Raw genomic sequence first — 27,449 nt, forward strand, 5'->3', positions numbered from 1 at the left:
AACTTTTATGTCTGGGATCGGCCCCCGAGGGCCCCGATTTGGGACACCCGAAATGGGAGGGAGGGAGGGAAGGAGGAGGGTAAACGGGGTAATTTTCTGTTCCGGTGAGACCAGAGGAGGAGGAGGAGGAGGAGGAGGAGGAGGAGGAGGGTGGAGGTATTTGGAAAGAGGGATCGACAACTGCTAACAGGTATTTCTGTGTATCAAAGCGTCCACGATCCCCAACGGACACAAAACCAGAGGAGAAAACGCACAAACTGACAAAGTGGATGTGGGAGTCTCGTCGTGCAGCAGCGGCGGTGGAGGAGGAGGAGGAGGAGGAGGAGGAGGAGGAAGAGAGGAGGAGGAGGGAGGAGGAGGAACAAGGCAGGGCGCTGAAAACAGGTGAGGCTTTGTTTGGCTGAGTTTCTGAGGTAGATCCATATCAGGAATCCTCTCCCGCTCTGCCTCGCGCTCTCTCCGAGGCGGATCGGTTTACGGCGTGGAGACTTGCTGTCGCCTCTCCATCGGCTGACAGACAGGCAGGAAGGTGGAAGGAAGGTAGAGGAGGGGAGGAGAAGAAGAAGAAGGAGAAGAAGAAGAAGGAGAAGAAGAAGGAGAAGAGAACATCTCAGTCGTGAAAACACAACGAGATGGCTCCATAAAAAAGATAACAGTTGCATGATCCCTGAAGGGGAAAGTGGTGCCGACGGGGCAGAGAACCGGATCCTGATAAGAGGAAGAGTGCAAACAGAGCGCGCTGGAGATAACACAACACGCAAAAACAATAATAAACAGGAGGACACAAGTGCAACAAAAGCTTCTGACAGAAGAGGAATCAGGAACATCGGACGCTCTTCTCATGTGGAGCCGCCGGTCCAGACATGCACCCAGGATGTCATATCAGATTACCACAAGTGACAGAATTCTCATTAATATCCACCTTCAGAGCTCGTCATCACCGCTGCATTGTTTCCGTGTGAGTCGTCGTGTTTTGTCAGTTTCATAGAATTAAATCAGGTATGAGGAAATGTGTTTGTTTTTTTTTGTGGTGAACTGTCTCTTTAAACGGCTACAGCAGAGCGGTGCTAACATGCTAACATGTGCTAGCAAGTCCACTGCAGGTTTTTGGACACATTAAAAATGTCTGCGCCCCCGTGATAGATCCTGTGGGGAACATGAACGGTGAACCACTATTAGCACAGCGATATCGCACTAAAAACAATAAAAGTCAACCTGCTGATGGCGCTAGAGGGAAAGTCAGAATATCACCAAATTCACCAGGATTCATCCTCTCACCGCCGTGATTGGTCGCACCAAATTTGGTGCCAATCCATCGAATGGCAGTTGAGATATTTCAGACTGAACCAAAGTGGTGGATGTTAGCATGGTTAGCTGCTAGCGTCAATATGAAATGTTAATGACGCCGATTGCTTTGAAATGTATTTGTATTGTTGCATTAAATGCTGCTGTCATCGTTGCTTCTGCATTATTTTATATATTTGTTCCTGTTTGACAAAATAATAAAAGAAAAGACTAAAACCAACAACGTTTTTATTTGTTTATGTCGGCGTACATTTATTGTCTGTGAACGTCTTCCAGGTCTCTTCTGAGTTTGAAGGCCTCGTCAGTGAACTGGGAGGACGTACTGGGACGCCGGGAAACCAGCGAGTGTCTTTAGCATCAGAGACACAGAAACTTCTTCTAACTCAAACTCAAACTCAACAAGTTCACCAGCAGCCGTGTCGTCGTTACCTGAAGAGGAGGAGTCACTTCTGTTGCTGCACACAAACATGGAGGCGGCCATGACGGCATGAGGACGTGCTAATAGCACCAAACCTCACTGTTCCTGTCACTCTGTGTTCATCCCTAATTAAACGTAGGAGATTTTGATCTGTAAAAAACTTCATAAAAATGTCTTTTTTATTCTCCAAAATTTTGCATAATCATTTTTTTAAAAAAGAAAAGTGATTTTGATGTTTAGATACTCAGACAGAAGCAGTGAAAAGGAATGTCTTTTCTTAATCCCACTGTGTGTTCATGATCTGAACGATCCCACGACCACGATAACAGAATAAAGCGCCACACCTTCCTCTTCCTCTTCTCCCTCGGTGACTTAAGAGTGTTTGTTGTGGAGTTAATCCCTGACATGACGCCTGGTTTCTGCTCCGACACCGAAGGTAATCCAGTCCACTGCACAGAGAGAGACGAGGGGGGAGGAGGGGAGGAGGGGGAGGAGTCAGGGGGAGTCGGGGGGGGGGGGGGGGGGGGTCTGAACAGTAAGTGAGCGGTAGAGCAGGTTTGGATAATTAGTCGCCTCATTTCCAATCACAGATCTGCACAGCTCTGAAACCTGCTGCAGGTGCGTGTGTTTGTACGCGTGCATGTGTGTGTGTGTGTGTGTGTGTGTGTGTGTGTGTGTGTGTGTGTGTGTTACATGACACGTTTGCCGAAGTGTTTAACAAATGACATTTCTGTTCAGGCATGTTGCAGCCTCCTCCCCGCTGATGCAGAAATCTGAGAATCAATCACACAATGTTTCTCCTCTGATGACAAAGAAGTCTGTTTGAAAAAGTGTGTTGTACTAATACATGGTCTGTGTATTACTACAGCAGAGGGAGTTTTAGATACCTTAAAGAATGAATATCAGTGGCTATGTTTACAATATTTTCAGCTCTTTCTCTTGCCGTCAGACAGAACGTTGAGCTGTCTCTGAGCGCTCCAACGCCACCAGACTCCATTCATGGAAACAGGGATTTTACCTCTGAGAAGAAGCAGTGGTAGCTTAAAGCATGTGTGTCTGTTAGATTGATGAATAAACAAACATGAGGACGGCCCGTCATCTATTTCACAGGATTACCCATAATCCCCTGCTGTTTTGTTTGAGGTCATATTGGCGTTGTTTGTCTTATTGGCTTTGACAATGTGAAAACAATGCAAAATGTATAAATACCTTCTTTATATTATCTGATGTTCATACTGCTTTGTTTGTCAGAAACTGTGAACAACCCCGTAACACCAAAACATCCGCTGGTAAACCTTTTAAAAGCACAATTTTTACCGTACATTCTCTGTCAATACAACTTTATTTACATCCGTTCACTTTACACATGAATACATTCACTATTCATACCGTCACAGATCTCTTGAATCAAAGACAGAAATGTTTTTTAATTGCATTATCTTTGCTACTTCTCTATATTCATATAATATTTAGTCGACACCTATAGTTTTTTCACATACTTGTGCTTGTTCTTGACACTATTCATCCAGCAAAAACAATCTAAATCCATCTACGTGTTCACATATTTGGACAATAAAGATGATTTAACGTTGACATTATTTGAATACATGATTGAACTTATTCCAGAAGCTCGTTTCCACCGACTCGGTTCCTTTTCCTAAGAAGTTCTCCGGCTGACAACTCGTCACCTCGTCGGCTTGTTCCTCTGCAGCTTTGCGTACTTGTCGGGACGTCTTCCAGCTGCTAAAACCAGCATGTCCTCCAGCGCTGGCACTGGTCCCAGTATGTCAGAGCGCAGAGGCCGGATGAAGAGAGCCGCTGCAGGCAGCGTGACACCGATAGGTCTGCAGCGAGCTGCCTCCTCTTTCAGCTCCAGTGAACTCCAGCAGAAAGCTGGAAAAAACTGCTGCTGCTTCGTCACACTGTGGAGGCCTAGCGACGACTGTCAGCTCTGTTAGCTTTAGCTACATAGCATCGCTTAGCTTTCTGGAGCTTCAGCTACGCAAAGTACAAAAGCTTCTTGTGTAAATCAGACAGGAAAACTGCATTTGTTGCACAAACCTGTTGTATAATGACAATAAATAACTTTATTGACATAAAACCTTAAACTACTTAAACCTACAAGTTTTAGCCATGATAACGTTAGCCTTCTTAGCTACTTCAAATCTGGCTGTATAATTTAGTTACTTTAGCTTTAGCTAAATAATATTCTTTAGTTAATTTAGCTGAAAAATATAATGTAGTTACTTTGGCTTTAGCTGAATAATATAATTTAATAACTTTAGCTAGTTTACTTACCTGTCATTTAGCTGATATAGCTTAGTTAAATGACGCTGCAGGTTACGTAGGCTTTAGCTAACTAATATACTTCAGCGTTAACGACTTGACAACCATTTGATCATTTAGTTGTAGTTGTATTAGTCGTATTCTCTAAACCAACGATCAGGTTCAGCTGCTAACATACTTTAGCCTTTTTAGCTTTTGCTATGCTACGGTCAACCGTTGCTAAAGCTTCTTGATGCCGTTTCACAACTTTGGAGTTTGTGCTCTGTTGTAGCTTTAGCAATGTAGCTGTGTAAAAACCTTCAATTAGTTGATGTTCTTTGGCTTCACCAAAAATTATTTAGCTCATTTTGTTTACTGTTTTTAGCTAGTTAAGCCGTAGCTTAGCTTCCTTTACTTATTAATATTTTGATTTATTTTTATTTAGCTTCTTGAAGTCCTACTTGCAGCGCTATTTTATTTTAGACATTTAAAACCGTTTAGCTGCTACCGTTTAGCTGCTATCGTTTAGCTGCTACTGTTTAGCTGCTACCGTTTAGCTGCTACCATTTAGCTGCTATCGTTTAGCTGCTACCGTTTAGCTGCTACCGTTTAGCTGCTACTGTTTAGCTGCTACCGTTTAGCTGCTACCGTTTAGCTGCTACCATTTAGCTGCTATTGTTTAGCTACTATGCTTTAGCTTCGGTGTCTATCTTTAAATCTTGCGACAGGATGTACTTTAACTTCTTTTAACCTTTGAAGCTACAGGATTAGTTGCCGTTTTCATTGTTGTAGTTTCCATCTTCATTGTACTTCCTGTAAAATATAAACACACACTGATCATCAATCAATAGAAAACATTTAATACAGGAATGTACCTTCCTTAAAAAAGGAGGGGGGGTACATTTTGAGACATTTTCAGCACAATATATCTTAAATTACACATCGTTAAACCTGCTGATGCATCAATCCTTCTGTGCTGCTCAGTTTCAGATCCGATCTGTGTCTCCTAATGGTTTTATTTAATGGAGAGAGAGAGAGAGAGAGAGAGAGAGAGAGAGAGAGAGAGAGAGAGAGAGAGAGAGAGAGGGGGGGGGGGGGATCCCATTGGTCCCATCTTCTGTGTTAAGTGCGGCTCGAGCGAGGTTCGTCTCCAGCTGATCATCTTACACAGAGAGATTTGACCACAAACCTCCCCACTTGTGTTTGTGTGTGTGTCTGTGTGTGTGTGTGTGTGTGTGTGTCATCATCATCATCATTATTATGACACCGTGACTTTGTCGTGAGTCAGTCGGGGGGAAAAGCGACCCAGAAAAAGACTGCAGGAACTAAAACAACTTGTGGATGAAGCTTCAGGCAGCTGTTTTTATAACCAGCAGCAGTGTTACAGCTGATTGACTGGAGAGTAAAAAGATCATTATAAAATAAATCAACCATCGAGTCGAGTGTGATTTATTTTTTTTCCTCCCTTCACATCATTCAGCGTTCATGTGAACATGTTGGCGTATTTCAGCCGTAGGTTGTGAAATCCAAATCCAGTCTGAATAGAGCCGCTATGAATTAATGAACGGCGTGCGCGGCTCTCCTTTCTGCTCGCCGGCGACGGTTAAGTCGATTTTGACAGGCAATTAGAGGAAAAGGCCCACAGAAATATTTTCAAAACAAAAGCTTTTTTGATAGCTTAATGGTCGGGAAGTCCAGGTCTCCTGCAGTCAGAGCCAGGTGGGCGGTTTGAGAGAGGTGAAACACGGCCGTCTGCGGTTAAACAGACCTCAGCACTCAGGCCTGGACTAACTAGACCAGACTAGTCCAGACCAGACCAGACCAAATTAGAATAGACTAGACTAGACCAGACTAGACCAGACTAAATTAGACTTGACTAGACCAGACTAGACTAGACCAGACTCGACTAGTCCAGACTAGACTATACCAGACTAAATTAGACTAGACAAGAACAGACAATACCAGCCTAGACCAGACTAAATTAGATTAGACCAGACTAAATTACACTAGACCATAGTAAAGTAGGCTAGACCAGACTAAATTAGACCAGACCAGATCAGACTAGACTAGACTAAATTAGACTAAACTAGACTAGAGTAGACTAGACTAGACCGGCGCAGAGTAGATTAGACCAGACCAGACTAGGCCAGTCCAAACCAGACAAAACCAGACTGAACAAAACAAGATTAGACTAGACTAAACCCGGAAATGAACAATCATATGGGCAGTAGTGGAGCAGTATTTAAGTACAAATTTAAAGTACTTATACTTTACTTGAGTATATTTTTTTCATGCTGCTTTCTACGTTCATCTGTCGGATTTAGTTTGATTACAAATTAAGATTTTTACACATAAGAGATAAGAAGTGTTTTTACTGAGTGAAATTAGTACTTTACATTAACACAGTATTTTTACAGTGTAGTTTTAGTACCTTCACTTGCAGTACAGTATCTGAATACTTCCCTCGATCGCTGAAGAAGTGAGTTTAGTTTTTTACTTTCAAAGTACATGACCGCCGACCGCTCCAAAGTTATTCATCAACAACCGTCTGCTTTTCATTGTTGTCTCCATTTTTTTGTGTCATAACTTTTTGTGCAGATGACCTCTAGAAATGTCCGGATGACCTCCGGAGGCGCCGGACTCCCTCGGCTCCATCTGGGTATTTTTAGAGTTTCTTTTCTTTGACATTTCTGTGTTTGAACATGAACCACTTTGAACTGGAGTGGAAACAATTTAACACAACACAGAGAAACACAGAACAATATAAATGCGCTCAAACTGATATTTTTCCTCCTTTTGAAATAACATTCTGGTTGATTTACGGAGAAAAACCTTCTCAAACTGGCGACTGCAGACGTTTTCCAGCAATCAGGACTCATTAAACTGTGAAATTACAACCATCATCGCTGCAGGTCTGAACTGTCAGAAACTCACCGGTGAGTGTTTGAGCTCCTGCAAACTGGAGCGCGTCGACACAACACAATATCCCTCTGTACCTTTCCAGAGAGGGCAGACATTACACCAACATCACCTGAGACTGAAAGACATTTGCTCACCTGAAGACGGATTTAAACCAGGCGGCAACATCTGGTTCTGCCAAGTGAAGTCTGCGCTTCATGAGTTAAAGCTGCACTTTCTCTAATGAAGACCTTTGACTCCTCTGGTTGTATAGAAGTCTTTGCTGCATGTGTTAAATCTGAATTCTCAGTAATGACCACCAGGGGGCGACTCTTCTGGTTGTATAGAAGTCTCCGCTTCATGAGTTAAATCTGCATTCTCTCTAATGAACACCTTTGACTCCTCTGGTTGTATAGAAGTCTATGCTTCATGTGCAAAAGCTGCATTCTCTCTCCTGACCACCAGGGGGCGACTCTTCTGGTTGTATAGAAGTCTATGCTTCATGTGCAAAAGCTGCATTCTCTCTCCTGACCACCAGAGGGCAACTTCTGTGGTTGTATAGAAGTCTATGCTTCATGTGTTAAAGCTGCATTCTCTCTCCTGAACTCCTGAGAGTTCAAAGTACTGTACAATACCAGATTCACAAGTTATTTTTTTATATTAATAATAATAATAAAAGTCCTTGACATGTGACCTGCTTCACTTGAGCTGGAACTCAAATTAACTCTTTTCCTTAAAGGCAACTCAGTAAAATATCCGACACTTACCTCAGCTGCTGCTCCGGGTCGACAGGGTGCATGATGGTAGTTTGGTCGTCTGGAGTCGAGCAGCTTGCAGGTGAACTCCGTCCACGTCCGCGTCACGCTTCCTCTTCACTGTTAGCGAGACACAAAGCGACTTCCACAGCGTGGTGTTAGTACTTTTATTTAAAGTTACTACGAGGAACTTTCACGTTGTGTTGATTCTGGCGCCCCCTGTGGACAAAAGCGGTAGTGTCTCCCAGCACCAGGGTCCCTTTAGAAAACCTCTCGTTTTACTGCAGAGCTCCGAGCTCCGACTGCACCGTGGACTGGGTCTAGTCTGAGGACCAGGACTACACTGAGCTTATAGAGGACCAGGACTACACTGAGACTGGAGAGGACCAGGACTACACTGAGACTGGAGAGGACCAGGAAGTGGAGCATGTGAAGGCCTCTCTGAGGGATCCTGCTTGCTTCCATGGCGTCCAACATGTTTTCATGTATTCACCATCACGTGCACGCTCTCTGTCTCTGTGCAGCTTTTTGCTGTTCACACGCAGCAGAACCACATTAAATGTGGGCACCGCGGACAGAAGAGAGGCGACTGTGTGTGTGTGTGTGTGTGTGTGTGTGTGTGTGTGTGTGTGTGTGTGTGTGTGTGTTGTCAGCTGCAGCGTGAACAGAGCCCGACTCTCTGCAGCCTGATCGGCACTGTGGAGACGCCTGATGCCAAACAGATCAATGATGGTTCCTGTCTGGCCAGGCGGACGCTCCTTCTGGAGAACCAAAGTCTTCCATCACAACATATTGAGGGGCAACAAACCACCACCCATCACCCTCCTCCATCTCCATCTCCATCTCTATCCTCCCTCCTCCTCCTCCTCCTCCTCTTCCTCCCCCACAGAGAGGCAGAAAAGGGAAGGAGGGAAAAAAAGACCGCAGACAAAGGCTGGCAGAGAAATCGCTGCTGCTCGTCAGGAGAAAATAAGAAAACAGGATTTTGAATGAAGGAGTTCAGAACGTCGCCAAAACGTCCCGACACACCGAGGATCTGACGACCGGCGTTGACGCACAACACGCCGCCGTTTCCGTCTGTGGAGCCGCAGGAGCTCTGCGTTTTAAATAAAGTGATAATTTACTGGAGATTAGAAACCGTTCAATGTTTTGCTGTTTCTGTTTGGACTAAATTAATATCATGTTGAAGCTTGGAAATGTGGACACTATACAGATTATGTTTACATTTTACACAGTAATATAATATAATAATACTTGTTTGTAAGAAATAGGATATAAATATTAAAGATATGAAGGTTTCTGTTATCTTTTATCATTATTTATACCTGAATAAAATTATGAAAGTGAACATTTTGAATTGTAAATTATATCTATGTCCATTTAAAATTGTTGACAGATATACAACAATATATATATATATATATATATATATATATATATATATATATATATATATATATATATATATGTCAGGTTTTATATTTGTTCATTTATGAATCTACTCATTCAGTATTTCCTGTGCTGTTTCATTCATTTATGCATAAATCAACTGTGTTGTGCATAAAACTGAAGCTGCTAATGTAAAGATACATCGATAACAAAGAATTAGGATTAATAAATATGTTTTTCATCGCGTTACGTATAAAGAAACATATCAAACCAGGGAAAAATATTTTATACACGGGAGTGAATCAAGTTTGAATGGTAATATATATATATATATATATATATATATATATATATATATATATATATATATATATATATGTATTTCTGTCAGTAAAAGGCGGCGTGTTGGACAGAGTGCAGCTTTCATACAGTGTGAACGGCTCCATTCAGGACGCTCACACACTGTTATAATTACACTCCATTATGGTAAAGAATACACTGAAGTACGTCTATAGGAAGCAAAGTGTCAGCGTCTGCTTTTCTCCTCCGAGCCGCCGTCAGAGAGACGAACAGAAGCACAAATAAAGCAAAATGTTCCTTTAATGAAACGTGAGAGCTGCTGATGGAGCTGCTGATGGAGCTGCTGATGGAGCTGGACATGTTCTCCCTGCTGGTTCCACCTCACCAGAGCAAAGTTCTGCAGACTTTATTATTTTAAACTAAATATTGGACTGATAGAATATGGAAAAAGACGTGTGTGTACATGCATATTTATTATAAATGACAGAGTTGCTCTTGATCCGACGTCTGATTTGTTTAAATGTTGTGTCTGTGTGTGTGTTTTGTTTTGTTTGCAGGTTTTTCTGATTCCTAGTGTAACTTTGCCGTTCATACATGTTTATTTCGTGCTCATATGGCCAAATATGTACATAAATATATAATACAACAGGTAAGATAAACCAACCTGAGAGCAGAGGAGTTACAATATTTCTTCCATTTTAAATACAGTGTGTCCACAGCAGTGTCTTAAGGGACAACATAAACTATATCACATGATGCATGTATTTGCATGATTCTAATGAAATGGAATAAAACCATAAAACCCATATTTTTCATTTAGAAATCTATTTGACAAAACTGTAAAAAAGCAGATGTGAAATTTATGTTTTTATAATGAAATGTGATATTTTATATAAAATGTGTGAATTCAACACAAGCGAAATATGAATTTAAATGTTCACATTTTAAATGTTTATCATCTTAAATTTTGCAAAAATATACAAAAAAACACACAAGCCTCTTTGTGTATTTTTACATAAAAATGAAAAACTACAGATTTATCTATGATTTATTTTAGCTAAAGAAGCTAACAGATAAATACATAAATTGTATATATATTTAATTAGTAGTCCTTCAAAATCACCAAATTTAGAGGTAAACAGTTTTTACAAATATGTTTTAGGGCATAAAATAAATCCATGATATGAATATTAACCACAAATACTTTTCTGTTTATAATAAACTTGCAGAATATTTTGGATCAACCGTGTGTGTGTGTGTGTGTGTGTGTGTGTGTGTGTGTGTGTGTGTGTGTGTGTGTGCTATACTGCAGTGTGTACTCTGCCATATTGGTCACAGGATACACACTAAACCCTGCTTCGCTAAAAATACACACTTCAACACACCAGGCCTTGTTTAGCCATACAGTCGGCAAACACGACAACAACACAGAGACACACACGCGTGCACACATGCACACACACACACACAGACTCAGTCAGCCAGTAAGCAGGCAGAGGCTGCTGGTGTGTGCTGACAGATTTATATTACACCTCATTATATCTGCTGTTGGTTTCTGTGTCACATCGGCTGCTTTCACGGCTGATTCTCTGTCTGAAAACTCTCCTGATGCTAATCTGGAGCAGATTCTGTGCTCAGATTATTGAAGCGTCGCCACCTGTTTTAGTTGGTGGCTGAAGAGTGCTGAACTGGTACTGATATTTTCTATCATATATTACACTCTAAGTCTTAAAAGAAATGCGCCAGAATGTGGCAAATACTCAGTTTTTCTCTTTCATTTATTTCCGTCAGTGTGAAATAAGAACCTGGGTTTTGTATAGAACGAACATATTTTCTAAATATTTGCACCCTCGTGGTCACAAGTCCAAAATGATCTTAAATGTGGTGAAAACCAGAACGTTTTAGTGTTGTACAGATATTTGAAGGACTCTGGACCTTCCAGTTTGAAACTGGGATAATCGGACAGACGGTCCGGCACATCTGGTCACCGCCGTGCGTCGTTACAGATAAAAACAAGAGTAAATGTTAGCCGCTAATATATCAGATTGGCTAACAAACAGTTTAATGTTAGATAATGGGTGAGCTGCTAAAACAGTTGTGTTTAACGTGTGTAATAATACAACTAAGATTAGAGGCTAAAAGACTGTAGCTCTGCTTATTTCAATAAGCTAAACAGTTAGATGTAGCCAACATGGCTGGAAACTCGGTTAAATGTTAGCTAACAAGTTAGCAGTTAAAACTGTTCGATTAAATGTTAGCTGGCAGGTTAGCAGGTAAAACTGTTTAGTTGAATGTTAGCTAACAAGTTAGCAGTTAAAACTGTTTAGTTAAATGTTAGCTAACAAGTTAGCAGGTAAAACTGTTTGATTAAATGTTAGCTAGCAGGTTAACAGCTAAGACTGTTCAGTTAAATGTTAGCTAACAAGTTAGCAGGTAAAACTGTTTGATTAAATGTTAGCTAGCAGGTTAACAGCTAAGACTGTTTGGTTAAATGTTAGCTAGCAGGTTAACAGCTAAGACTGTTCATTTTAATGTTAGCTAGCAGGTTAGCAGCTAAACCTATTTGGTTAGACGTTGGCTAACAGGCTAGCAGCTAAAACTGTTCGGTTAAATGCCAGTTGAGTCTTGCAAAATGGGAAATGTTTCCGCCCATCTTTAAAGACTGACAAACTAATGACTGTTATTATTTGTGTCACTTGAGAACAGCCAATCAGAGAACAGCTAGAAAGAGCCAGCTGGAGCTGAAACGCGTCCCAGCGGAGGATTCATCGACGGGCCACTGAAGGTGTCCGTTTGCAGACGGCCGTCTTGTTGTGTCAGAAAATAAAAGAGCACTGGAGCAAACAATGACACGGATACTAATCTTCATCACGTTTAAGCATTGTTGTCTTTTATTTAAATTGTCTCGATTTCACAAGGTTTCATAATATAGTAATTTAATTCAATGTGTTCATGATGCACTTAGAGATTGAGCCATGGAGACTTAATCCAACCCCAACAAGTCCAATTTTATCTTAAGCATTCGCAAATAGTTTGAAAATACAACAAAAAACTATTTTACCATCAACAAATGAGAGAATAGGCAGTAGCTTTTTTTAAAGGAAGTAAATTGGACTGTTATTTTATAAACTTAATTTTATGAGTTGAATTAGCTTAAAATGCAACTTGACGTCATTCAACTCAATGTTTTAAGTCACAAAAAACTTCTGAAATGGGCCTAAAAACTAACATTGACTTTGTTTGAAAAGTCAGACACTAAACTTAGTTGTACATGTTTTTTTTTTACAGTGTCAAACTACACAAGTGTGCTTTATTCTTTATTGAGGAGTAAAGCGGCGCTGTGTGAGGAGGAAGAAGGGGAAGTGCTCGCCGCTGATCCGTCCCCGTCGACGCTCCATTGACGGAGAGCAGCGGAGCGCAAAGAGATCAGCGGGCTTTTTAAAAACAACAAAACCAAAGATCACACCAGGTTTAAGAAAATATTATTATGCTTCGTAATTGGCAGGACTGAACCAGGCGAGAGAGGGAGGGGGGAGGGGACTGAAGACAAGTAAGGAAGGAAGGAAGGGAGGAAGGAAGGACGGGGGGGCAAATTGAAACGACACCACTTTGCACTTTGACAATCGGATTTGGTGAGTTTGTTTAACCCGACAGGCCCTCACCGAGCCGCCTGCTTTTACACACTCATTAAAACGATTATTCACGACCCGTCGAGTGTTTTCTTGCTCGTTCACATGAACCCCCTCCCCAACTGCCCCCCCACCCCAAAAAACACATACACTTTCACTTTTCATGCTAAAGTCTCTCTGGATGTCTCTTGGTAACTCTTCACTGTTTTATCTCACATCCTATATTAAAATTACCATTCCATAAATACTCTGCACCACAAAATGTCAAAAAACAACAAAATGTGTCGCATGTTAGCATCACATTCGCTTAAAAACCAGCAGAACGATCCTTAAACATGTCTAACTATACAGTCCAGTGTCTTTTATTTTGCTTAATAACAAAATTAACTCAATTATGTCAAAAAGAATAATCATTTACTGATGATTATTTAATGAAATATCACTGTATAACTAAAGAGACCTTAAAGTCGCAACTTTTTCCTTCAAATAAATGTCTGTATGTATTTATATATTTGCATGTTTGTATTATAAACTGAGTGTTTGTATTCACAAGAACAGTTTGAAGGACTTGAACTGTAATATTTCCATCTATTTGACTTCTCTCTTCCACTAAAACTTAATATTTTATTCCATTACATTGATTTGACGGCTTTGAAAACATATGTTAATAATATAATGTGGAATAAAATGACAATTTGGGACATTTTTCTTGGTAAAAAAGTGCCATTACTTGATGTCAACCATTAAACACACCGTGTGTTATATTAAAGTAATAACCAACAACAAGTCGTGCAGTTATTGAAAAATAAAGCACAATATTTTACACGTTTTACTGCGCCTTGATTTTCTATAGATGCATATTTTTGTCTTCGTATCCAACTTAAACCTTGAACCAGAGGAAATAAAAACACTGAAAGGAGCCAAACAGCTGTAGTGGAGTAAAAAGTACAACGAGTACCTCTGAGATGTAGTACAGTACAGTAAAAAAGTACAATATTTACTTTTAAACAAAAAGAATGTTAACTGACCACACTGTGTGTGTGTGTGTGTGTGTGTGTGTGTGTGTGTGTGTGTGTGTGTGTGTGTGTGTGTGTGTGTGTTTGTGTGTGTGTGTGTGTGTGTGTGTGTGTGTGTGTGTTTGTGTGTGTGTGTGTGTCTGTGTGTGTGTGTGTGTGTGTGTGTGTGTGTGTGTGTGTGTGTGTGTGTGTGTGTCCTGCGGTCAAACTGCTGCAGGAGCTGCAGGCCTCATCTGGACCAATCAAATCCAGATTAGCTGTTTAAAGCAGAAAGAAAAACGGAGCGGTCGACATTCCCGATGTTAATCGTCGTTGATCGACAGCCGGCCCGACGAGGCTGAAGAAAATAATGGAGACTTTACACACACACACACACACACATTCTCACCATACACTAATCCGAATTATTCTGTCGGTATTTATATCCCGCTCTTTGGCCTCAGACCAGCTTCTGGTCCGGTGTGAGGTCACATGGCAGCAGCAGCTTTAACCAGTGGAGGAGCTGCATGAGCCGCGGAGACAAACACTCAACAGTTGTTGGTTGCTGGTTGCTGGTTGCTGGTTGCTGGTTGCTGTGTTTCATCTCACCAGACCTCACTGAATGTTTGTGCACAACAATGATGTCATCGTTGCTGCGGAGACTTTGTGTTCAACCCGGACGGCTTCAGCATTAATGGAAACGTTAACGGACACGTTGACCGCAACATTGACCAAAACATTGACCGGAAGGTTAACCAGAACATTGCCCAAAACATGTACCAACACATTGCCCAGTACATTGACCAGGACATTGACCAACACATTGCCCAGAACATGGAGCAACACTTTGACGGGTACATTGACTGCAACATTGCCCAAAACATGGACAAACACATTGCTCAGTACATTGACCAGGACATTGACCAAAACATTGACCAACACATTGCCCGGTACATTGACTGCAACATTGACTTAAACATTGACCAATACATTGCCTAAAACATGGACCAACACATTGCCCGGTACATTGACCTACACAGTATTGTTATTGTGTAGTTTTAGTACTTTTACTGCAACAGAGTATTGCCTGTGTGGTATGAGTAATTGTACAGTGTGAGTACTGCAGTACTAGTAGTAATACTAGTCGTAGAGTATTTGAGTGATTTTAGTGAAACACTTCTGTGAAGAAACAGAACTTTCATGAAAAGGATTAAACTGACTTTAAGTGTAGAGACACTTGATCCTACACTTCCCAGAATGCAACTTAATCTGCTAATCTTTTAGTCCGGTGGTCATTACCTGCAGACCGCTCCAAGTTTCTACAACTACACATGTTTAAACTACACACCTCCGTCACCGCGGCGATGCTGACACATGTGAAGTCTTATCCCCTCAAACTCTTAAAGAACTCTTAAAGAACTCCTTAAAGAACTCTTAAATAACTCTTTAATAACTCTTAAATAACTCTTCCAGACTTTTAAAACTCTTTCTCTGCTGGAAAAGCATCATAAAGTTTGTTTTTATTCTGTGTTAATTTTAAGTTTAAGACTCAAAGTTTAGGACGTGAGCTTTAAGACTTTATAAAAATAACATAAGCACAAAAATAAATTGTAAGAAATATCATAATAATAAATACAATAATAAATTGTGTCTGGAACTAGATTAGATCAATTTGGTGACATTAAAATAACAAATAAAAGCAGCTGCTCACAGTTTTCATCAGACCAACAGGAGGAGGCGCGGTGGGACTACTTTCAGCGGCGGATGAATCTCAGTTTGGTGCATTGTGAGTTTTCTTGTGTGAAGTCAGAACAAACTGTTTGATTTAATGTTGAAGAAGGAAATATAGTTTTAACTCCTTTATTTAAACTGATACGGAGTTAAAACATTTATTTAATCTAATAATGCACGAAAAAAATAACATAAACGTCCAGTGATGCTGCACAAAGTACACACAGAGTACACACAGAGTACACACAGAGTACACACAGAGTACACACAGAGTACTACTGAATCCTGCCATGCTGCTGCTGGCTGACTCATATTTAAATAATATCACTTATATTCCACCTTAAAGTATCTTAATGTTATATTCTATTCTTGATGTAATTGTATATTTATTTGTTTATTGTTTATTGTTAAATGTTGTGTACTTCCTCCTTGTGTGTGAAAACACACATTACAAATAAAAGGTTCTGTTCTGATAATAAATATCATTATGAATAATATTGTTATTGGATGTTGTGCTTATTCATTATTATTCAGTATTATTATTATTATTATTATTGATATTAATACAGTCAGAAATGAAAACTGGTCGTCACATTTAAACATTAAAACCAGCTGATGCTGCAAGATGATGAATATCACACACACACACACACACACACACACACACACACACACACACAAACACATACACACACACACACGTACACGTGTACACACACACACACACACACACACACACACACACACACAGGGAGTTTGTAATGATATTAATATTGATCTAATATTCCTCTTTTGTTCACATTCATTATTCTGACATGTTTTATGTTTATTCATTCACTTTTGTAATAAATTATTTAAATGATTAGACAAACTGTTTCTGTAATGAATAAATGAACTAAATTAGAAAATTATGTTATTTTTTTAAAATTTTTATTTGAAGTATATTTTCTGCTGAGAAAAATTAATGATGATAATATTGTGATATATTGTCCTAAAGATAATAATTAAAACAGGATATATATATATATATATATATATATATATATATATATATATATATATATATATATATATATATATATATATATATATACATATATATATATATATATATATATATATACATATATATATATATATATATATATATATATATACATATATATTGCAATAATGGAAAGACATGGTTGTATTTATTTATAAATGGATAAATAAATAAAACCTCCCCTCGGTCCAGTATTTTGTATGATATAATGTGTGTTTCTATATTAATTATTACAATAATATTTCTGGCTGCAGGTGACCACGAGACCAGCAATGAAACTGCTGCATCATAATCACTAAAACATTAAATATGAGTTATTGCTAACAGGTCGTACATCCGGTCTGTCGTGGCGTTACATCCGGTAACGAAGCGTCGCGCGACGCGTTTCATGTTTTATAAAAGAGAATAAAAAAAAGACGAAAAGTATCCGGAACTATATGAAGGACGGAAATATAGTTTATTTTAAATTCTGTCTGAGGATAAAAAAAATCATTATTTTTTATTTTCCCGGTTCTTGTTTTAAAACATCAGCCAGTGCGCGAGCTGCGAGTAAAGTGAACTTATAGGGAGACCACGTGATCACGTGACGTCACGCACCTCCCCTCTGAGCGCAGGTGTCGCTGAGCAACACGTGGTCACGTGATGTTCCAGCGTCAAATCAGAAGGTTAAAAAAAATAAAAACGGTGAAATTAAATACAAGTATAACATAGGAAACTGAGATTTACAGAATAACAATTAAAAAAAGATATAAATACCACAATTTAAGAATTATGTATTTACCAAAATATGTTTATTTCTGTTGAGATTTATTTATTTTAAATAACGACTTGACACATTAAATGTGAATCATTACAACTGGTTATGAAACTTAAATATGACTGAAGATGATTTACTAGATTTATAAAACTTACGTTTTTTTATTCCTGCTGTCACATAATTTAATATTTTATTCATAAACTTCCCCATTCACACGTGTTTTAAAATATATAATATAGAACATATTGTGTTTGAGGACATTAATCAGTTTTTAGGTGCAAATAATTACAATAAATAAATAAAACACAATATGAAAAATCTTCCACTGACAAACATGAACTCTTAATATTTGACTATTGTTTGTTTACTGTTGAATTATTTTCCAAAAATGTAATTTGATTACATCATTACATTATAATAAATATATTAAAACATACTTTTTAAGTTGAAATAATGAACATTCATAATTTCTAGTTCTACGCATTATGACTGCTGTTCCAGGAAGTAGCGTGGCTTCAGGCCGCTGACCTTTGACCTCGAGGATTTAACCCTCCGTGTCCTCCGACGGCCAATCGCTGCAGCGTTTGACCCCAGAGAGGATTTACACAGCGAGTTCTCATGAGTCCTGTTCATGTTCAATCCCACATCAGATGACAACGACTTCACAGCCAAACACTTTGTGTTTGTTCAGCTCAGGTTGAATTTTGGGATTTAAAGTTCATGTAGAAATAAAATGAAACAGATTATTTTGCAAATATTGATAAATAGGCCCAGAGCTGTTATTTGATCCAAAAGACTTTAAGGTCAGCGATAAGATCCTTGTTGTGTTTGAAAAAACAATGTTACAACGTAACGCAACAACGTAACCAACAACAATGTAACCAACAACATAACCAACAACTTAACGCAACAACGTAACCAACAACGTAACCAACAACGTAACCAACAACGTAACGCAACAATGTAACCAACAACGTAACCAACAACGTAACGCAACAACGTAACGCAACAACGTAACGCAACAACGTAACCAACAACGTAACCAACAACGTAACGCAACAACGTAACGCAACAGCATATCGCAACCACAAACTAATGTAACAATGTTCCCTTAACCACTTCACCTCACAACATAAAATTAATATCATTACATTAAGTAGGCTATAAAGGTAACACAACATAAGCAATATAAGATTTTACAACGTAACTTTAACAGTGTAACTTAAAAACGTAACAACGCAGCGTAACACAAGAGTGTATAACGACGTATAACAGGGTAAAATGATGACAAAAGTATGACACTTAAACACAATGCAACAACGTAACGTTGTCGTGTAATAGCGTGACGAGCAGAAAGAAAGAACAACCGCTCACCAGATGTACGTGACATTATGTTTTGGTTTCACGCGACACACAAACAGCAATACAACGAGAGTTATGGTCGTAACACAACAACACAACAACGTATCGTTCCAACAAACGTTCACTAACAGCCGCTTGTTGCACAACATAGCCGAAGTTTGCAGAGACGAACAAGGACAGAAAAAGACCAGTTTGATTGTACGCCAGATATTTATAATCAAGTCAACTAACTAGTCAACTAACTAGTCAAACATGGAGCAAAAAGAAGCAAAACCACATCAGCAGCAGCAAGAAAACTGTCCACAACATTATGATTCATGAAACGTTTGAGTTGTGTTTTCGTTAGCGTACGGTCACAGTCACGTCCGCCATGTTCCTACGGAAGCCCCGAGCGGACAAACCAAAGTGTGACTCTGGAGACGTTTACCGTCCGACCCGCTGGAGAAGTTTCAGTCGGTCGCGATCAGCGTCGTGGCCACCAGAGGGCAGCAGATCCAACGCGCAGCGCCGCTTTTTATTCACCACCTGGAGCCCGAAAGAAACGAGAAGTTTCTTCCTCTTAAACTTAAGAAGAAGCTCGTGGAGTTAATATTTGACGGAGAAATTTAGGAACTTTTTTAGTTTTTTGACAAAACGAAAGACTTTCTTCTGCATTTTTTGATTTCTAAACGTTATCGGCGGCTGCAGCTCAAGCAGCGGAATCAAACATCAGAAATATTTTTGCGTTGCAGAAAGAAAAGAGGAAGAAAGAATCTCTCCCTCCTCTCCCTCCTCCTCCCCCGTGTCCTTCTGTTGCTTCTTTTGTCTTTTGACTGCTGGTCACCCCATTTAACATGGGGCAGATAGCATCGGGCCGGCAGAGATTGGGTTCCCCGGCAGCTCCATTGTTGGGCGGTGAGAGGGGGAGAGTGTGTGTGTGGGGGAGGAGGGGGGAGGAGGATCCTGTCTTGCGTTACAGTCGGACTCGTTTAACTCGCAGCCCTCTTTTAGGAAATGAACAAATTGCTGCTGAAAGTCGGTCTTTGTTGTTCGGGGGCCGGCTGATCTGAGAGCAGCCGACGACACGCAGCCAGAAAACTACAGAGACGCAGACCTGAGACCTGAGATCAGACCTGAGACCTGAGATCAGACCTGAGATCAGACCTGAGACCTGAGATCAGACCTGAGACCTGAGATCAGACCTGAGATCAGACCCGAGACCTGAGATCAGACCTGAGATCAGGCCTGAGACCTGAGATCAGACCTGAGACCTGAGATCAGACCTGAGACCTGAGATCAGACCCGAGACCTGAGATCAGACCTGAGACCTGAGATCAGACCCGAGACCTGAGATCAGACCCGAGATCAGGCCAGAGATCAGACCTGAGACCTGAGATCAGACCTGAGATCAGACCTGAGATCAGACCTGAGACCTGAGATCAGACCTGAGATCAGACCTGAGACCTGAGATCGGACCTGAGACCTGAGATCAGACCTGAGATCAGACCTGAGACCTGAGATCAGACCTGAGATCAGACCTGAGACCTGAGATCAGACCCGAGACCTGAGATCAGACCTGAGATCAGACCTGAGATCAGACCCGAGATCAGACCTGAGACCTGAGATCAGACCTGAGACCTGAGATCAGACCTGAGATCAGACCTGAGACCTGAGATCAGACCTGAGATCAGACCTGAGACCTGAGATCAGACCCGAGATCAGACCTGAGACCCGAGATCAGACCTGAGACCTGAGATCAGACCTGAGATCAGACCTGAGATCAGACCTGAGACCTGAGATCAGACCTGAGATCAGACCTGAGACCTGAGATCAGACCTGAGACCTGAGATCAGACCTGAGATCAGACCTGAGATCAGACCTGAGATCAGACTTGAGATCAGACCTGAGACCTGAGATCAGACCTGAGATCAGACCTGAGACCTGAGATCAGACCTGAGATCAGCCGATAGCCACAAAGCGTTGAAGCTTAAACTGATGTTGGGTTAATATTAATATATTTATTGGAGGTTTCGTGCAGAAACATTCAGCGAGTTGTTGATTTTTCTTAATTTGGGGCCAAAACATGAAAAAAAGACAATTTTCAATATTCATAGTTTTTCCTCAGTGGACGTAACCGGACAGTAAACGTCTCACTAGAAGAGTTTGAGTTTCTTATTTAAACATTTTTAAGTTTGGTGTCAAAAACAAAGTTAGAGTTGATTTTTAAGCATTTTAAAAACTCTATTTAGACGAAAACTGGACAATAAAACTGGATTGAAAGACTGAAACTGTAACAATAACTCAACTTTTTGATCGACTAAAAAAATCGATTCATGTCAGAAAAATTATGTTTTGAAGATTTACTGTTTGTCAATAAAAATCAAATGAAAACATCTTTGTGTTATTTACTATTTTAACGACTAATTCGGAACACAATCGATAATATTCATACAATATAATAACATACTTTCAGCTCTACGTGACGTCACATCTTCCAAATTGGCGCCAAAAGATTTCATATTTTATAATATTTAAGTTAATAAATAAAACCTGATGGGGCTCTTTCGTCTTTTTTTAAAAACCAGAGCAGAAGCCTCTGAATTCTGTGACGTCGTTAGAATTTAAATAAATATTAAAACTTCTCAGAACTTTCTTCCTGTTGAGGAAGTAAAAATTCTGACTTCCTGTTTCATGAGGAACCCGGATGTGAAGAAACGAAGAAAAGAAAAAAGAAAAAACTACATGTACTGTCAGTAAATAAATCTGAGCTACAACTTTGGACCCAAACGGGTTTCCCCCCAACCAGAACCCGCGGGGCATCACGGGAGAATGACGTCACCGCAGCCGTTTCAGCCTCACGGCCAGAAAATCGTGACCACTCGATCATTATTATTATTATTGTAATTATTGTTATTGATGTTATTGCATGTCGGGATGTTTTGTGCTCAACAAATATGAATAATATATTAAAATAATATTAAAGTTGTTGGATAAATAATAAAATAGATGATAAAAGAGTAAACGTGGGTTCGTTGGCTGCAGCTTTGACCTCTGACCCGCAGCTCATCCTCATCTTCCTCATCTTCCTCTTTTGCTCCTCAAGAAAAAAACATTTCACCCAAAAACACAACGCAACGTCTGAGAGCACGAGCGCGTGCGCGTGAATTACGGGGTTTCCCTCAAAAACAAGCAGAAGAGACAAACAACACAACCGGAAATACGAAATGTTCCACGAGACGACGGGATCACCTTCATCTCAGGTGAGGAAGAGGAGGAGCAGCTTCGGTCTGCACCGCCTGACTTTACTAAATGTTTCTGTGATGAGTCTCGTGAACATGATTCATAATAAATGAATCGAGAGACGACACGTGACGGTGAAGGACCCGGATGAGACGTTGCAGGACTCAGACTGCAGGAGGGTTTCAGTTTGTTGCTGCAGAAATTAATAATAACAACAACATAAATCTATGGGATGGAAACACGGGTCCAGTCTCGCGCGCACGCGAATTGAGTTTGCGCTGAAAACAGCCGCGCGCACGCGCAAAGGAGTCTGCTTTTAGGGGAAAAAGAGAGAAAATCTGCAGTTTATAAACTTGAGTTTCAGACTTTAAATGTGCAGAAAGAACAAGAGATGAAGAAACCTGGAGCTTCAACAGGAAGAAGATTCCATCTGTTAAAACTAAATAAACAAATAAAACAAATAAAAGCAAAATGAAGTCAAATGAAGCAAGAAGATAAAATATGAGATTATTACTTTTATATCTTTAAATATGAGCAACAGGACAAAACGCACCGGAAATCAAACCGAAAGATGTTTTAAATGATACGGCTTAGATTTAAATTTAAAAAAATAAATAAAACCCAACTAAGAAAAATATAAATTAAATCGAGAAAAACACGCAAAGAGAAATAAATTATTAAAATCACAAGAAAGTGAATAAAAAGCATCAGAAGCCTCAAAGCCGCGTTTAAACAAACAGCTGAACACCACGTGACCCACAGGAGCCAGAAGCAGAAGGAGCAGAACCAGAATAAACAGAACCAGAACCAGAATAAACGGAACCAGAATAAAACAATAAACGGAACCAGAATAAAACAATAAACAGGACCAGAGCTTCAGTCCTCTGAGCTGATGATTCAAACCAAACGAGGCAAAAGAGGAAAAGCTCTGCAGCGACACGAAGCTTCAGGAGGAAGGCACGCGACGTCTCGTGAGGAAGTACAACAAACAACAACAACACAAACAACAATAACACAAACAACAACACAAACAGCTGAAGGTTTGAGAAAAAAAAGGAAAGTCTGAGAGTTTAAAGATGAAATATCAAATGTTTGGAGAGGAGCTTCAGTTTGATCTGCAATAACACACACACACACACACACACACACACACACACACACACGCACACACGCACACACACACACGCACACACGCACACACGCGCGGGCACCACAAGCTGGAGCTGAAACAAAAACGCTTCCTGGCAACAACAAAAAAAAGCAAGAAATCTGCAATAAATTCTTTGTTTAAAGTTTGAGGATCGAGTTAAAAACACAATGAACTCTGCTGGTGAACGTGCTGCTGGTCCGCGGGTTCGAGTCCCGCACAGGACCCCGCACAGGACCCCGCACCCCCTCAGGGTGCACTGCTCCACAAGGAGAGAAAGCCACAAAGTCCGCCGGGCTGCAGCGGCCCTGAACGCGACCTCTGGCCGCCTGACACAGTTGTGTTAGTTTTGCGCATCTTTACGGCGCAAAAAGCTTCACGCGCTCAAACTACTGCTGCTGCGGTGCGCGTGCGTGTGTGTGCGTGCGTGTGTGTATGTGTAAACAACAACAACAATCAAAACAACCAAAAACACAAACAGCAGAGACGGTCAGAGACCAGTTTAAACTGGTTTCAATAAAAACAGAACCGCGTGAACAAAACATCAAATTTAAGCTCGAATCCATAAAAAAAGACTAAATTTTACACTGAAATGTAAAAATATTACTAAAAAGAAAGGACGTAATTGTCTGTGTGTTGTGTTTAAGGACCTGGAGATAAAGTCAGTGAAACACGGACGGCAGAGAAAGAAGACAAAAGGATGTGCGTGAGTTATGAACGTAACCTATTCTTTTATTTTTATTCTTTTTATGATTAAAACAGTTTTTTTTTCTCTTTTTTTTTTTTACTTTTGTAAGCGACAAACACGGGAATAAGAATAAGACCACAATAGTATCACAACCATGAAAAATTGTTTTTTTTTTAGAGACGACAATTAAAAGGACAATCATTCCAAGAAGTATTAGATAAAGAGGCATTTCTCCTGCTGGAGGCTTTACATTGATCCTCCTTTTGGAAAAGAAGGAAAACCCCCAAAAATTCAAATTACAAATAGACATTTTCTCTCTCTTTTTACTAATTATACCCCCAACAAATAAAGAAAAGAAAGAAAATCAGGAGGAGAGGTGAAGGCTTCACGTCTCCATCAGAAAGCACAAGACACCGCGGAAAATATCCATCTAACAAAACGAGACATTCACGGTCTGAACTCTGCTTCAAATCAACAGAACTCTGTTATTAGTTCATTAATTTATGGTGTTTTTCCCCAAACGCAGCTCAACATTTAATCTAAAAAAAAATAAGACAAAATAATTAAAAAACGAGGCAGGATTTTTAAGGCACCAACAAACATTCGCTGAAAGGAATTAGAAATCGGCGCCAACCAAACTCCATTCAGATTTCTGCTAATTTAAGGAAAAATGTTTCCAAAGACTGCAATATGAAAAAAATCTCGTTTCAAATGGACATTTTCTGCAGCGAGTGAGGCGGAACTCACCCTTCTGTTGTCTCACCCTTCTGTTGTCTCACCCTTCTGTTGTCTCACCCCTCTCACCCCCTCCTATAGTCCTTCTGCAGGCCTCATTCTGGAGTCACTAAAAACCGATTCTTTGGTCTATAAAAAGTACATAAACAGTTATTTTGAACTGTAAATGAAGGGATGGAGAGACAGCCGCGGGACTTTAACGGCGGGAGAGAAAAGAAAACACATTTTACTGTCGTAAAATAATGTTTAAATTGAGTGAAACCCAAAAGAGTCTCCGCCTCTTCCTCCTGACCCGCATGAGACCGGATAATACTGCAGACATGCGGGTTAGTATTATTATTATTATTATCATTATTATTATTATCATTATTTTTTTTTAAATCTCAAAATTAGATGAAACTATTTTAAATACACATCCTATAAAAGAGTAATGCCTCAACAGGAACATCAGCCTCCATCGTCCTGTGTTCAGTTTGTTTTAGCTCAGGTCACATTGCACGTCGCTGACTGACATTATTATACAGACAAACCCGGACACTTATAGTCACAGACATTATGTACACAGAAAGAAAACTGCAGGAGAAGATGGAGCAGAAGAAGAAGAAGAGATCATAATAATAATAATAATAATAATAATAATAATATTAAAAAATACCTGGAAACCTCCGCGCTGCTTTCTGCGAGTTTCTCTGCTGCTCTTTTTTGTTTTGCAGTTTAAGTCTCTCCTCTTTTTTTCTATAGTAGTTTATAATAATTTTGTACTTTTTTTTAGTTTTTTTACAATGTAAATGTTCAGTGTAAAATGTTCCAACTTACAGTTCCAGTCATTTTACGGGGTTTCACTCCTTCTGGGTGGAAAGGGGGAGATGATGGGTGAGGCTATGAGGGGCTGAGGGGTGTTAGTGTATAAGCGGGTTGGAGGTCGAACCCTGGTTTTGATGCGTAAAATAGTCAGACAAACCTCCGGAAAGTCCCGAGGAGAAGGCCGGCAGAGAGCCGGACAGAGCCGGCCTCAGAGAGTCACAGTGCAGCGAGGACGCGGACGGAGCCTGCGGGGAATTGGAGGCCGAAGCCCGGGCGGCCTGCAAGGAGCCGCCGCCGGCGGACTGCGCGCTCATGGACGGGTGCGGCACGTGGGGGAAAAAGTAACTGGTCTGCCCGGACAGCAGGTTGACCGAGCACGGGTTGAGGGAGTACGTGGCCCCGGAGCAAGGCACGGAGAGGCCGCACGGCACCGCCGAGGCCGCCAGGGCCGCCGCCGTCAGGTGGTGCGTCGCGTACGGGAGGTCCGAGCCCACCAGCCGGTCCATGCTGAGCCCGTTGGAGGACGGGAACGACGCGTGGCTGTTGCTCATGTTCTGCGTGAGCATGGTGCTGTAGGACATCGGGTGGCCCGGGTAGCCCGAGGACGCGCCGTTGTAGCCCAGCGCGCCGCCGGCCCGCGGGTGGTGCAGGGACAGGAACGGCGACATGGGCCAGTACAGCGAGCCGGCGCGGTCCATGAAGGTCAGCCCGGAGGTCAGCCGCGCGCCCCGCTTGAAGGCCAGCTTGGCCCGGGACGTGGTGGAGCGCCGCCGCAGCTTCCCGGTGGTGCCGCCGATGAAGACGTCGTCGCTGCTCGGGTCCAGCATCCAGTAGTTCCCTTTGCCCGGGTCGTCGTAGTGCCGCGGCACCTTCACGAAGCACTTGTTCAGGCTCAGGTTGTGCCGGATGGAGTTCTGCCAGCCCTGCTTGTTCTCCCGGTAGTACGGGAAGTTCTTCATGATGAACTCGTAGATGCCGTTGAGGGTGAGCCTCTTCTCCGGGCTCTGCCGGATGGCCATCATGATCAGCGCGTTGTAGCTGAACGGAGGCTTTTCGTACTTGCCGCTCTTCTTGTCGCCGTCCTTCCCTCCACCTCCTCCTCCACCTCCTCCGGCGCCGTCCCCGTCCTTTCCTTCCTTCTTCTCCTCCGGCTTCTCCTTCTCGTCCGGGCAGCTCTCGGGGCTCGAGGAGGAGTCGCTCTTAGAATCCGCTTTCCCGTCCTGCTGCTGCTGCTGCGCGGCCGCGAGAGGCGCCTTGTGCTCGGCTTCGTCCGCGCCGCCGCCGCCGGGCCGGTGGAGGTGGTGGTTCTGCTGCTGCTGGTTCTGCTGGTTCTGCTGGTGGTGCTGCTGCTGGTTCTGGTGGTGCTGCTGCTGCTGCTGCTGCTGCTGCTGCTGGTTCAGCCGGTTGTTGTTGTCGCTTTGCACGGCCTCCGGCACCAAACTGTTTATAGTGAACGACGATTTAGGAATCATTTTCACCTCTTTGCGCTCTCCCATATCCAACATCACCGGGCAATGAGGGGGGAGAATGGCAACGAGCAACGAGCAACGAGCAGCGGCGCCGCACACAGCTGGGCTTCAATCTGTCCGGTGTCTCTGCCCGCGAACCAGGACGGGGAGGAAGGAAGGGGGGAACGAGAGGAAGAAAGAAAGTATAGCCCAACAAACTAGTTCATGTTCGGTTTGGGGAGAAAAGAGGAAACACACACACACACGCACACACAACACACATGTACACACACATCGATAGGAGACAGATAGCTGCAATTAATTAGAGAGCCGCAGCCACTAAAGCAAGTAAAAAACATTGGTTGGACCTTTCCAGTCCTCAGCCAACCAGGGGGACATTAGTATTAAATATTAAGGCTTCCTCTGCGCGCTCAGCCAATCAGCGCGCAAGGAGGGAAACACACACACACACACACACACACACACACACACACACACACACACACACACACACACACACACACACACACACACACACACACACACGCCAATGCAGCCC

At 41.5% G+C, this 27,449-nt stretch overlaps 1 protein-coding gene across 1 annotated transcript; it reads right to left on the reverse strand.

Moving 5' to 3' along the window:
• Nucleotides 1–23,950: 23,950 nt before the first annotated feature.
• On the reverse strand, nucleotides 23,951–27,225 carry foxg1a (forkhead box G1a). Its single transcript, XM_068600425.1, has one exon. It carries the CDS (start codon nucleotides 26,945–26,947, stop codon nucleotides 25,538–25,540), a length of 1,410 nt encoding a protein of 469 aa, XP_068456526.1. The 5' UTR covers nucleotides 26,948–27,225; the 3' UTR covers nucleotides 23,951–25,537.
• Nucleotides 27,226–27,449: the final 224 nt, after the last annotated feature.

The sequence above is a fragment of the Clinocottus analis genome, unplaced genomic scaffold, assembly GCF_023055335.1.
Source record: "Clinocottus analis isolate CAN_PGR_092001 unplaced genomic scaffold, fCliAna1.0.p SCAF_5, whole genome shotgun sequence".
Lineage (NCBI taxonomy): Eukaryota > Metazoa > Chordata > Actinopteri > Perciformes > Cottidae > Clinocottus > Clinocottus analis.

Bases quoted from the DNA above. Each gene is read 5' to 3' on its own strand.
- foxg1a (XM_068600425.1), bottom strand. From the start codon at position 26,947: ATGTTGGATATGGGAGAGCGCAAAGAGGTGAAAATGATTCCTAAATCG.